This window comes from Drosophila grimshawi, unplaced genomic scaffold, assembly GCF_018153295.1.
Source record: "Drosophila grimshawi isolate 15287-2541.00 unplaced genomic scaffold, ASM1815329v1 contig_311, whole genome shotgun sequence".
Classification (NCBI taxonomy): domain Eukaryota; kingdom Metazoa; phylum Arthropoda; class Insecta; order Diptera; family Drosophilidae; genus Drosophila; species Drosophila grimshawi.
In genome coordinates, this window is record NW_025063098.1 from 3563164 (window position 1) to 3576445 (window position 13282).

At 39.1% G+C, this 13282-nt stretch overlaps 3 protein-coding genes across 9 annotated transcripts; 1 reads left to right on the forward strand and 2 right to left on the reverse strand.

The window, feature by feature from the left end:
• Positions 1–609: 609 nt before the first annotated feature.
• LOC6563582 (aldehyde oxidase 3-like) lies at positions 610–3317 on the reverse strand. The gene is made up of 3 exons (XM_032737569.2): positions 2465–3317; positions 1532–2152; positions 610–1044 (listed from the first exon to the last, which is right to left on the reverse strand). The coding sequence occupies exons 1-3, from the start codon at positions 3300–3302 to the stop codon at positions 947–949; spliced, it is 1557 nt and encodes a 518-aa protein (XP_032593460.1). The 5' UTR covers positions 3303–3317; the 3' UTR covers positions 610–946.
• An 857-nt stretch (positions 3318–4174) lies between these two features.
• On the forward strand, positions 4175–10025 carry LOC116805478 (dual specificity protein kinase pyk3-like). Of its 7 annotated transcripts, none has more exons than XM_032737563.2 (22): positions 4175–4206; positions 4839–4911; positions 5007–5300; positions 5364–5543; positions 5616–5751; positions 5804–5960; positions 6022–6061; positions 6126–6437; positions 6495–6668; positions 6724–6853; positions 6908–7046; positions 7145–7220; positions 7277–7597; positions 7660–8138; positions 8217–8271; positions 8338–8387; positions 8509–8557; positions 8612–8917; positions 8979–9158; positions 9231–9257; positions 9330–9350; positions 9423–10025. In XM_032737563.2, exons 1-22 carry the CDS (start codon positions 4190–4192, stop codon positions 9726–9728), a joined length of 3522 nt encoding a protein of 1173 aa, XP_032593454.1. In that variant the 5' UTR covers positions 4175–4189; the 3' UTR covers positions 9729–10025. The 7 variants fall into 7 exon arrangements, with proteins under 7 accessions (XP_032593454.1, XP_032593456.1, XP_032593455.1 ...); XM_032737565.2 differs by lacking the exon at positions 4175–4206 and adding an exon at positions 4623–4738 and having other exon boundaries at positions 9311–9350; positions 9423–9536; XM_032737564.2 differs by lacking the exon at positions 4175–4206 and adding an exon at positions 4623–4738 and having other exon boundaries at positions 9404–9536.
• A 284-nt stretch (positions 10026–10309) lies between these two features.
• On the reverse strand, positions 10310–13252 carry LOC116805479 (aldehyde oxidase 3-like). The gene is given in 4 exon segments (XM_032737568.2): positions 10310–10536; positions 11007–11627; positions 11942–12859; positions 13093–13252. Coding segments are annotated over 4 exon segments (1875 nt in total). The 5' UTR covers positions 13238–13252; the 3' UTR covers positions 10310–10345.
• Positions 13253–13282: the final 30 nt, after the last annotated feature.

The following is a 13282-nucleotide window of genomic DNA, read 5'->3' on the forward strand; positions in this document are numbered from 1 at the left end:
AATTTGGTGAGCCTTTAGTAAAATGGATTGAGGATTGTTGGCATCAAGATCCGATACGACGACCCACTGCCAAATCAATTGATCTTTCTGAAGTCTCACGTTCTGATGATCATATTGAAAAAGACATCGCTAAAGCACCGTAATTATTACAATTAATATTCTGCTCATTGAATGTCCTGTTGGTAATATCTAAGAAAGCCTATTGTAACTGGCAAATTAACCAAACAGTGACCCCTACCCCTAATTGCGTTTCAACCCACATGTTGAACACCCGTTGTCAGATTGAATTCTTAACGCTTCGTATGGCATACAATTTATTTACAAAAATGTTTTTAAAATTAATGAGATACCTCGCAAACAGGGCTGGGGACTGTAAAGGTGTCAAACATTAAAAAAAAAAGAATAAATAAATTAATATAAACCATTTTAATAAGCTGTATTTTACACGCCGAGTAATAAATATGCATTGCTCTCAATATAAATAATAAATTGATTTTTGACTGAAAGTTTCTAAGGGAGATCAATCTGTCCCATATTTTCGACAATTGCTAGATAGCCGTTGACCTCTCAGGACAGCCCTCTAGCAGTGTGCAATGAATGTCATTTGGATTTGACTTGGATAAGTTTCTAATTTATTGTGCATTAAAAACAAAAAACAAGGTGTGCTCTATGCATAAATATATACATATCTCTTATATCATATCATACATATATATTATATATATATATATTTATATAGCTTGTGATTATCGGCGCATTCGCATTACTGGGTTCTTGTGGCCACGTGCCGCATCTCACGCGCTGCTTTTGAATTGCTCTTCATTACGGTGGATGGGAGCTGAGTTCAGTTAGGTATGTGGTCTTATCACAGCTTGAGCTGACCTGGTTCGGTGCCGGCATGCAGAACAAGCAACTCCGGCGTCATTGGAGCATTTAGGGTCACCCACTATTTTGGCAGAGCGGCATCATCTCGGGCAGATTGCAGGGCCTGCTGCAGGGCAAAGGCGACTGCTACGCCCAGGCAAATAGCTGGCTCACCAGTAGCTAACAAAATAGACAGAGAGGGACAGTTAATACTCTCAAACAACAAATATGCGCTTGAATTATGAAAATCGAACCAATATTGAAATGGCCGCAAGAAAGCAAATACAAAAATAAAAAATATGAATATATATAAACTAAGAAACATAAAACTGTATGTGAGAAGTAAGAATGCACTATTTGAGAGAGCTCAGCGAGAAAATACACTGAACCCAATTCATTCCTTATCATAAGTCCCACACGTCCTAGATATGCAAACCAACGCACAGAAAAATATGTGTACTTACGGATGATATTATGGCAAGGTACCTGTAATCGAATCTTAACGATCTCTGGCTCTTTTCGTATCCGACGGACAGACGGACAGACAGGTTAATTTAGATTAAGGGTATAAAAGTGGCAAACTGACGATTTTCTAAATACTGTGACACACATATTTGTTGTTGAGAGAGTAGAAAAAGCTGGCATGCAACGGATAATTGTAACTAACCCTTTGACCGCATGAAGCCAGCCTTGTTGGAGCTCTTGGGCAGCATCTCGATGCGCATATCAATGGGTATATCTTTCGCACCCGGCGGCTTATAATTCCAGGTGCGGTTTGTCAGGCACTCGCCCGATTTCGGATCGACATAAATCTGCTCGCTGGTCCAGTAGCCCAGGCCCATCGAAAAGGCGCCCTCGATCTGGCCAATGTCCACGTGAGGATTCAAGCACTCGCCCGTATCCTCCAGGATGTCGGCCCGATTAATCAGATAGTTGCCAGTTAGCACATCCAGCTCCACCTCGATGAGGCCCAGTCCACATACCGAATACGGTTCCATATCGCCCTGTTTGCACTGGTCACTGGCTATCAAGTTGATCTTGCGATTATATGCCTCGTTGATCAGCTGTTGCCAGTCCGCCGGCTTCAGCTCCATCTTGAGCGGCTCCAGTCGGGAATTGAGTGTCTCGCACGCCTTGCGTACTGCAAAGCAAACCGACTCGCTTCCCACAGCACCACCAGTGACCATCGAATTGGCACCGTTAATCGTTTCGCTCGCCTCAATGCGCACCTGCTCCATGGCAATGCCCAACGTGTGAGCCACAATCTGAGCGATCTTTGTGTTCATGCCTAAAACCAAAAACAAAAAAAGAAGAAAATGTCAAATACATATTTAAAAGTTGATATATAAAGAACACAAAAAAATTGGCAACTAGAATATTAGCAAAAATACCACATGAAAATTTCCATTAAAGGCACTATTAAAATTGTATTTTAGAAGCTTAATAAATAAAAGAATTGTTAAAGGCTTTTTTCATTGCAAACAAGTTTGATTTTCATTTAAATAATATTTTCACCTCTTTTCGGAAAGAAATGAATATCTTCGCTTTATCAATCAAAGCATATTTTTAATGTCAATTTATGATTTTTGTACAAACTTACCTTGACCCATTTCGATGCCTCCGTGGGCGACGACAACGGTACCATCGCTGTGATAAATGCTCACCGTGGCCGGAAACTGTCCAAAGTATCCAATCTGATACTCCATGATAGCCAGGCCCAAGCCGCGCTTGTGCCAACGATGCTCCTTATTATGAGCAATGATCTCGGCGCGGCGCTCCCGATAACTGTTGTTCTCCAGGAATCGGGGCATCATTTCGCCCATTTTGTGCGCCGGCAAGATGTTGGCATAGCGCACATCCGCCGGATCGTTGCCCGTTGCAAACGCAATATGCTCAATGATATTCTCAATCACGGCAATGCCCTCTACGGAGCCCGGAGCACGGCACGCCGTATTACTGGGCGAGTCGGAGACTACTATAAAGCCATCTAACTTATAGTTATCACCGAACTCGTAACAATTCTTTGACAAAAGCACCGCATGCCCCATGGGCGATTCACTGGTCAAATAGCCGGCATCCTCATACAAGCGACAATTTAGGCCAGCAATTTTACCATTTGCCTGCGCATAGAAATCATAGTCACAGTGGCAGGACCAACGCTTGCCTGTCGTTGTCATAATCGATTCCAGCGATTGTACGAACCTTACTGGACGATTCAGTTTGTGGGCTGCAACCGCTGCAGCAGCAGCAGCAAGATTGCAGCGTGTCGCCTTGCCACCATATCCGCCCCCAATGCGACGGGTCTTCACCTGCACCTCATTGCTCCTCAGATTAAGAGCCTTGGCGACGACATCCTGAGTGAGATCCATCCACTGTGTGGCCACATACATCTGTACACCGCCCTCGAACGGCAGCACAACCGTCGTATGCGGCTCCATAAAATTATGATACTGCAAACCCAAATCCAATTTGCCCGTACCCCGAAAGTTAAAAATGTGTTGCACCCATACGTGAAGACCTAACAAATTCGAAAAGGAAATTTGTTAAAAAATATACTTGTGAGGATATGCCATACAAAAAATAGGATGTTAAAATGTCCCACTACAATTTTAATTTTCCAACTCGGCAGCGAGTCAGAGAAAAGCTGATATAAATCCTTCTGATTGACAACCAGTTGGCAGGCCTTGCCTTATTGGTGCAGGTGGCAGCGCCCATTGCAATCGAAGTGGAAGTGCAGACAATTTAACGCACCTCTACTTGATAGTGGTCGTCGATCGACTCTTGGTAGCTTTCGGTTTGCTTTCTTATGTCTCTGTCTACTATTTGTATTTATGTAACGCAAACTCAAATGTGAACAGAAAAGCCCACCCCATGGCCATGAGCAGGGCCGGAACATTGTTAGACAGAGCTGTTCTCGCTTAATCGCTTAAACAATAAAAGATTTAATAGTTTTTGTATTTGTATATCGTAGCATTCTTACTTATTTTATATTGTAGCTTATTCAATCAGTAACACTTGCTTGCAATATTTCTATGTAGGAATGGGAATAGAACCTGAGAGACGAGAACAGAATGAACGACGAACAGATAGACATTAAGAGCGCGAAGAGAGAATGGTGAAATCTTTCATTTGGTGTCAAGATCTCGTCTGATTTGCACGCATATTTAAAGTTACGCACCCAGCTCATCAAAGTTGTAAAATCATATAATGTCTAGTGAAGTGAATGTGAACCCGATAATAAAAATAACTAAACAATTATAATAATAATAATCGTCTTTGAACAACAGCTATCCCATGCTGACAGTCCTGCGCTAAAGTGCCGACTATGCCGTACATACATATGTATATACCAATTGAGCATGAATAAGCACTCGCTTTGTTTATTTATGCTAAAGTCAAAATTGTACATATACATATATGTATATACATACTTTTCCCGTCCCGGACGTCTCTCACTTTTATTTACTAATTAAGAGATAAAAAATACGCAAATATTATCTTATCTCTTATTCCATATTCTTAAAGTATATTCGAATTGTAATATGGGTTGTGGTATACAAAGTATGAATCGAAATCGTGATGGGGTATTTCGCCGCTGGATTGTGACTCGTTGCGAAAATAAAGAAAAATAAACAAATAAAATTGATTTTTTTAATATTGTTATCTCAAAGTCGTAGAGAGAGCTTTTTAGTTTTATATGCCCTAAAGCTCGTACTCGATTGAAGTAATCTTTCATGTCGTCGCTACAGCAATCCAGAAACATTCGTTTAGTTCACTGGAAATCGTTCTGTGCGGTCGAACAAATTATATACGTAAATAAATATATTTAGACGTGATATATACGCAACTTGCCAAGAATGGCTGAAAATTTGGAGTTAAGTGATGTACATATTAATAACACATTTTCTTAAGGATATATATGAAATTGATCATTTAAATATGTTATATCAAATTTATAATTTATTTGAGTGCAGAAGTGGTTCGGATCAAATCATAAGTTCTAACACAGGAGCAGTTTTGGACTTTGAAGCAATTCTAATAGGCGAGGTATTAACAAATCGCGTTACAGAAAATCATATCGTTTTATTGCAAATGTTGTGCTCTGAAAAATATGAATAATTTATAAATCATACATCTTGCAGGAAATACAAAGAGGAAAGTTTGGCGTTACGTCCAAGGCCACGTGGTATTCTCAGACAATTGCTGTAAAGGAATTGAAACACATTATCAATGAAAATATCGAACATCGAGCCATGCAGCTGATGAATTTATCACATGTAAATATCGTACATATCTTTGGAATCGCTATGAATGCCGAATCTACATATTTACTTATGGAATACGTAGAGGGTGAATCCCTGTTTAACCGTGTCCACAATAAATTGATAAAAATTACTATCGATTTGGCTATAGATTGGATGTATTCTGCAGCGGAGGTATTTTTTATAACATACAGATTTACATATATATTACATTAACTTACTTATTGTCATTTGTAGGCCATCAAATACCTGTTTTGTGAGATGAAGCTAGACCCCCGTTTCCTTTGTAATTTGAAGACTAAGAATCTGAAGTTCCGTCATAGCTTCACAAGCTTGAAATTATATAATTTTTGTCTTGCGTTTGACGATGAAAAAGTGTTGAAAAACAATTTAGATACGTCCTATATGGCACCGGAGGTTTGTAAGACACGAAAGCCATTTATGGCAGACGAAAATACGTTTACTATGTACATATTAATTTGTTCGTAGTCAATCAGAGAAGGAGCTTACACGGAGCAGAGTGTCATATATAGCTTTGGTATTATCTTCTGGGAGGTATTGGCACGCAAGAAACCTTTCGATAAATATAAAACTCCATTACAGATTATGAGCGCGGTCAAAAAAGGTACGAAAGCTGACTATCTATCGAAGTGGTTGTATCATTTTGACTCTTGCAGGTGAACGTCCACCTATTGAAAACATAGCTGAAATTACCTCGAGTTCAATAGAAACATTCATTACAAAATGTTGGCATCAAAAACCGGAAGAACGATACAAAATGGATGAATTATTGATGTCACTGCAGAATCTGAAGTCAGCAATCAGCAGCTATGAGTAATTATTAATGAATCCTCTTAAATATTAATTACCAAGTTTCATTACCATTGCTCTTCAGGAAACCGGTTGACATCGATTTTTTGGAACTAAATCTAAATGTATTATTCTATCAAATTCGCTTTTATTTGAACTAACTGAACTAAATGAAATTTTGTCCTACAGATTGTTAGCGAAAGTCAATTTGGTATAATATACAAAGGCGATTATCGAGAGACGGAGATAGCAGTTAAAAAATTTAAACAAGTTTTTAAGCACAATATCAAGAAAGGTCTTGAAGAAGAGGTCACTCGTCACTCACGCTTGAACCATGAGAATATTGTAAAACTATATGGTATTACTTATGATAAAAATGATATTCTACATTTAGTCATGGAATACGCTAATTGCGGATCCCTCTACAACTATTTGCATGATGAGGAACAGCGAACGTACACAGTTAAGAATTCCCTCCACTGGATGTATCAGGCGGCAAAGGTATCTCTTACTTTCTTATTGTCCGGCAAATTAATAGTTTTTATTTTCCACTTAAAGGGCATTAACTATCTACTGCATGGAAGAACCATGTCAGAAATACATTGCAATTTAAATTCTCAAAATATGTTGCTGTTCAAAAACTGCAGACTCCTGAAAATTAGTGATTATTGCTTTCCTGGCAATCGAGATAATCTTTCAGCCCATCAAAATAGGGCATATTTAGCACCAGAAGTTTGTATTGCATCCAAGAAGTTTTTTAAAGAAAATAACATTAATTCCTGCTTAGGCTCTCAAAGACGGAAAGTATTCAAAAGAGACCGATATATATAGCTTTGGTATTGTATTTTGGGAGGTGATGACACGCAAGAAGCCATTCCCCGATTTGGATACATCAGTAGAAGAAGAGATCACTAATGGTACGAAAGTTGAAGCTTTACCAAAAAATCATACAACAATTTTAAGTTTTTCAGGCTTACGACCGGATCTGAAAGATATAATTGAATCAGAGTATAAGGACATAATAATTAAAATAATTGAAAGGTGCTGGGATGGAGATCCAGAAAAACGTCCATCAATTACAACACTGATCGATGAGCTGTATAAACCTGAGTAAGTTTTAAATGAATTATAAATCTAATTCTTTGAGCTCCCTTTAATTAATTTCCGTTATTCAATATCAATAAATTAAATCCATATCCATTTCTTAGGGCGTTTGAAGAAGTTGCTAGGTGTGAATCTGAAGAAGCTCCGGCCGTAGACCTAAGGGATATTGATATGGGAAAGGTAACATGCAATAAAATATGAATTTTGTTTGAAAAACAATCATTTTAAACCATCAGGAAAGTGTTGGAAAAGGTACCTTCGGCGATATCTATAAAGCTACTTGGTTTAAGAAAGAGATCGCTGTACAGCAATGTACAACGGAAACTTTTGGAGGGGACGATTTTGACTCAGCAGATCTTAAAAGATGGTTCCAACAGCTTTCTCGACTTAGCCATGAGAATATTGTGGAACTATATGGAATTGCCCTTCATGAGAATCATATCTTTATGCTAATGGATTATCCAGTGTGCATATCGCTTTACAACTATTTGCATGGAGAACAACACTTTGAGTATACAGTGATGCGAGGACTCAATTGGATGAGCCAATGTGCTAAGGTTTGGTCTAATATTATTGCATAAATTCAGGAACTTTTGTTTGACAATTAATGTATTTGTAGGGCTTAAATTACTTGCTTACCATGAAACCAAACCCGTTGTTTCATGGTCGTTTATCGCCACACAACCTTCTACTACCGATAACCAATAATTACCGAAATTTGAAAATTTGTGATTTTGGCATTGCTCAGGAACTGCAATTTTCATTTACTCCTTACAATAGCAATTCTTATTATATGAACAAAGATATATATACAGGAGGTCCACACCAAACATCAATAAGAGTAAACGTCAAAGGAATTATAAGTCCAATTCAGAGCGACATTTTTAACTTTGGAACTATTCTATGGGAGGTGATGTCACGCAGGAGAGCTTTGCTTCGACCATACCACAATTATAGTGTGATGGTTTATATGCCACTTATTATTATAGAAGGTGCAAAACCAATTGAAGATATAATACGCCGTTGTTGGATGTCGCATCGGACAGGAAATAAACTAGAAATGGAATGGCTTTTTTCTGATCTCCAAAATATGGTCATGTAAGCTTACAATGAGTTGCAGCAAGTAATGTAAAGTAAAGATAATTTGAGCAATTCGTATGACTGATTTTATTGCAGAACATCTGAAAAATCACACATGGATCATCCCATGAAACAATTAGAGGAAAAAGAGGTAATGCTTAACATACTAATATTTGTTCTCACAATTAATATGTTTTCTATGTAATTTCGGATCCAGTGGGCTACGCTTGCAACAAAAAAATTAAAGGAACGAATTCCGGAAATTGAGTATGTATTGCAGTTAAACAACAAATTTGTGTAATATTAAACATAACTTATTTAGACTTCATTAATTTTCTTTTTTCTTTTCTTATCCGACATAATTAAATATTATTCTAATTATTCACAGGCCATCATTCGTAGAGAATGTGGATTTTAACGATATACAAATTTATGAGGTATAAAGAAACAAAATAAGTTAATTCAGAGATAATTAAATTTTAACTTTGCAGAAAATTGGGGATGGTTCATTTGGCGTTGTTAACAGAGCTGAATGGTCTAATAGAACTATTGCATTAAAAAAAATTACTCCCCAAACAAAATCAAGCCTTCAAGCAATTAAGAATGAGATCAAGTTTCTTTCTGATCTTAGCCACAAAAATATTGTGAAATTATATGCGACCGCATCGCATTCGCAGACTTTTTATTTACTCATGGAATATGCAGAGTGTGGATCTCTCTACGACTGCTTGCATGGAGAAGATCAACGTAAATACACAAGGTCAGATGGTATTAACTGGATGATTCAACTTGTTGAGGTTGGTTCGTGCACATGTACATTGTAACAAATTATGATTTAGTGTCCCTTCTCATTTATAGGGTATAGCTTACATGCATAATTGCAGAAGTAAGCCCATTATTCATCGAGATTTGAAATCTGCAAACTTACTATTAACCGATGAATTCAAAAATTTGAAGATTGGTGATTTTGGCACTGTAAAAGAATTGGCGACATTTAATACAGATTATACTGGCACGCCCTCTTATACAGCTCCCGAGGTTTGTATTTGTATAAGCTAAAAAATTGGACATATAGTAAAAATATTAATAAGTTGATTCATGCACTCGCAGGTTTACACTGGAACTATAGATCCTAAGGTTTGTATTTGTATTAGCTAAAAAATTGAACATATAGTAAAAATATTAATAAGTTGATTCATGCACTCGTAGGATTCCCCTGGAACTCCTCAGGTGTGTATTTGTATTAGCTAAAAAATTTAACATATACTAAAAATATTAATAAGTTGATTCATGCACTCGCAGGCTGGAAAAATAAGGTATACAGAAAAATGCGATATTTATAGCTTTGGCATTATTCTTTGGGAGGTAATGTCACGAAGGAAGCCTTTTGATCACCTTGAGGAACGCAACCCGACAGCAATGCAACATCTTACTGCCAAAGGGAAACGACCTGAACTGGATGATAAACTTAAACTCAAATTTGGTGAGCCTTTAGTAAAATTGATTGAGGATTGTTGGCATCAAGATCCGATACGACGACCCACTGCCAAATCAATTGATCTTTCTGAAGTCTCATGTTCTGATGATCCTATTGAAATGCATCGCTAAAGCACCGTAATTATTACAATTAATATTCTGCTCATTGAATGTCCTGTTGGTAATATCTAAGAAAGCCTATTGTAACTGGCAAATTAACCAAACAGTGACCCCTACCCCTAATTGCGTTTCAACCCACATGTTGAACACCCGTTGTCAGATTGAATTCTTAACGCTTCGTATGGCATACAATTTATTTACAAAAATGTTTTTAAAATTAATGAGATACCTCGCAAACAGGGCTGGGGACTGTAAAGGTGTCAAACATTAAAAAAAAAAGAATAAATAAATTAATATAAACAATTTTAATAAGCTGTATTTTACACGCCGAGTAATAAATATGCATTGCTCTCAATATAAATAATAAATTGATTTTTGACTGAAAGTTTCTAAGGGAGATCAATCCGTCCCATATTTTCGACAATTGCTAGATAGCCGTTGACCTCTCAGGACAGCCCTCTAGCAGTGTGCAATGAATGTCATTTGGATTTGACTTGGATAAGTTTATAATTTATTGTACATTAAAAACAAAAAACAAGGTGTGCTCTATGCATAAATATATACATATCTCTTATATCATATCATATATATATATATTTATATAGCTTGTGATTATCGGCGCATTCGCATTACTGGGTTCTTGTGGCCACGTGCCGCATATCACGCGCTGCTTTTGAATTGCTCTTCAACTCCGGCGTCATTGGAGCATTTAGGGTCACCCACTATTTTGGCAGAGCGGCATCATCTCGGGCAGATTGCAGGGCCTGCTGCAGGGCAAAGGCGACTGCTACGCCCAGGCAAATAGCTGGCTCACCAGTAGCTAACAAAATAGACAGAGAGGGACAGTTTATACACTCAAACAACAAATATGCGCTTGAATTATGAAAATCGAACCAATATTGAAATGGCCGCAAGAAAGCAAATACAAAAATAAGAAATATGATACATAAAACTGTATGTGATAAGTAAGAATGCACTATTTGAGAGAGCTCAGCGAGAAAATACACTGAACCCAATTCATTCCTTATCATAAGTCCCACACGTCCTAGATATGCAAACCAACGCACAGAAAAATATGTGTACTTACGGATGATATTATGGCAAGGTACCTGTAATCGAATCTTAACGATCTCTGGCTCTTTTCGTATCCGACGGACAGACGGACAGACAGGTTAATTTAGATTAAGGGTATAAAAGTGGCAAACTGACGATTTTCTAAATACTGTGACACACATATTTGTTGTTGAGAGAGTAGAAAAAGCTGGCATGCAACGGATAATTGTAACTAACCCTTTGACCGCATGAAGCCAGCCTTGTTGGAGCTCTTGGGCAGCATCTCGATGCGCATATCAATGGGTATATCTTTCGCACCCGGCGGCTTATAATTCCAGGTGCGGTTTGTCAGGCACTCGCCCGTTTTCGGATCGACAACAATCTGCTCACTGGTCCAGTAGCCCAGGCCCATCGAAAAGGCGCCCTCGATCTGGCCAATGTCCACGTGAGGATTCAAGCACGCGCCCCTATCCTCCAGGATGTCGGCCCGATTAATCAGATAGTTGCCAGTTAGCACATCCAGCTCCACCTCGATGAGGCCCAGTCCACATACCGAATACGGTTCCATATCGCCCTGTTTGCACTGGTCACTGGCTATCAAGTTGATCTTGCGATTATATGCCTCGTTGATCAGCTGTTGCCAGTCCGCCGGCTTCAGCTCCATCTTGAGCGGCTCCAGTCGGGAATTGAGTGTCTCGCACGCCTTGCGTACTGCAAAGCAAACCGACTCGCTTCCCACAGCACCACCAGTGACCATCGAATTGGCACCGTTAATCGTTTCACTCGCCTCAATGCGCACCTGCTCCATGGCAATGCCCAACGTGTGAGCCACAATCTGAGCGATCTTTGTGTTCATGCCTAAAACCAAAAACAAAAAAAGAAGAAAATGTCAAATACATATATATAAGTTTTATATATAAAGGACAAAAAAAAATTGGCAACTAGAATATTAGCAAAAATACCACATGAAAATTTCCATTAAAGGCACTATTAAAATTGTATTTTAGAAGCTTAATAAATAAAAAGAATTGTTAAAAGCTTTTCTCATTGCAAACAAGTTTGATTTTCATTTAAATAATATTTTCACCTCTTTTCGGAAAGAAATGAAAATCTTCGCTTTATCAATCAAAGCATATTTTTAATGCCAATTTATGATTTTTGTACAAACTTACCTTGACCCATTTCGATGCCTCCGTGGGCGACGACAACGGTACCATCGCTGTGATAAATGCTCACCGTGGCCGGAAACTGTCCAAAGTATCCAATCTGATACTCCATGATAGCCAGGCCCAAGCCGCGCTTGTGCCAACGATGCTCCTTATTATGAGCAATGATCTCGGCGCGGCGCTCCCGATAACTGTTGTTCTCCAGGAATCGGGGCATCATTTCGCCCATTTTGTGCGCCGGCAAGATGTTGGCATAGCGCACATCCGCCGGATCGTTGCCCGTTGCAAACGCAATATGCTCAATGATATTCTCAATCACGGCAATGCCCTCTACGGAGCCCGGAGCACGGCACGCCGTATTACTGGGCGAGTCGGAGACTACTATAAAGCCATCTAACTTATAGTTATCACCGAACTCGTAACAATTCTTTGACAAAAGCACCGCATGCCCCATGGGCGATTCACTGGTCAAATAGCCGGCATCCTCATACAAGCGACAATTTAGGCCAGCAATTTTACCATTTGCCTGCGCATAGAAATCATAGTCACAGTGGCAGGACCAACGCTTGCCTGTCGTTGTCATAATCGATTCCAGCGATTGTACGAACCTCACTGGACGATTCAGTTTGTGGGCTGCAACCGCTGCAGCAGCAGCAGCAAGATTGCAGCGTGTCGCCTTGCCACCATATCCGCCGCCAATGCGACGGGTCTTCACCTGCACCTCATTGCTCCTCAGATTAAGAGCCTTGGCGACGACATCCTGAGTGAGATCCATCCACTGTGTGGCCACATACATCTGTACACCGCCCTCGAACGGTAGCACCACCGTCGTATGCGGCTCCATAAAATTATGATACTGCAAACCCAAATCCAATTTGCCCGTACCCTGAAAGTTAAAAATGTGTTGCACCCATACGTGAAGACCTAACAAATTCGAAAAGGAAATTTGTTAAAAAATATACTTGTGAGGATATGCCATACAAAAAATAGGATGTTAAAATGTCCCACTACAATTTTAATTTTCCAACTCGGCAGCGAGTCAGAGAAAAGCTGATATAAATCCTTCTGATTGACAACCAGTTGGCAGGCCTTGCCTTATTGGTGCAGGTGGCAGCGCCCATTGCAATCGAAGTGGAAGTGCAGACAATTTAACGCACCTCTACTTGATAGTGGTCGTCGATCGACTCTTGGTAGCTTTCGGTTTGCTTTCTTATGTCTCTGTCTACTATTTGTATTTATGTAACGCAGACTCAAATGAGAACAGAAAAGCCCACCCCATGGCCATGAGCAGGGCCGGAACATTGTTAGACAGAGCTGTTCTCGCTTAATCGCTTAAACAATAAAAGA

Excerpts from the sequence above, each read along its gene's own strand:
- LOC116805478 (XM_032737563.2), top strand. Across the intron at positions 4,912-5,006 it reads AAGCAATTCTAATAGGCGAG|GAAATACAAAGAGGAAAGTT; the intron begins GTATTAACAAAT and ends TACATCTTGCAG. Across the intron at positions 5,544-5,615 it reads CGTCCTATATGGCACCGGAG|TCAATCAGAGAAGGAGCTTA; the intron begins GTTTGTAAGACA and ends ATTTGTTCGTAG.
- LOC6563582 (XM_032737569.2), bottom strand. The coding sequence starts at position 3,302 with ATGGAGCCGCATACGACGGTTGTGCTGCCGTTCGAGGGCGGTGTACAG. Across the intron at positions 2,153-2,464 it reads AGGCATCGAAATGGGTCAAG|GCATGAACACAAAGATCGCT; the intron begins GTAAGTTTGTAC and ends TTTTGGTTTTAG. Across the intron at positions 1,045-1,531 it reads TGGCTTCATGCGGTCAAAGG|CTACTGGTGAGCCAGCTATT; the intron begins GTTAGTTACAAT and ends CTATTTTGTTAG.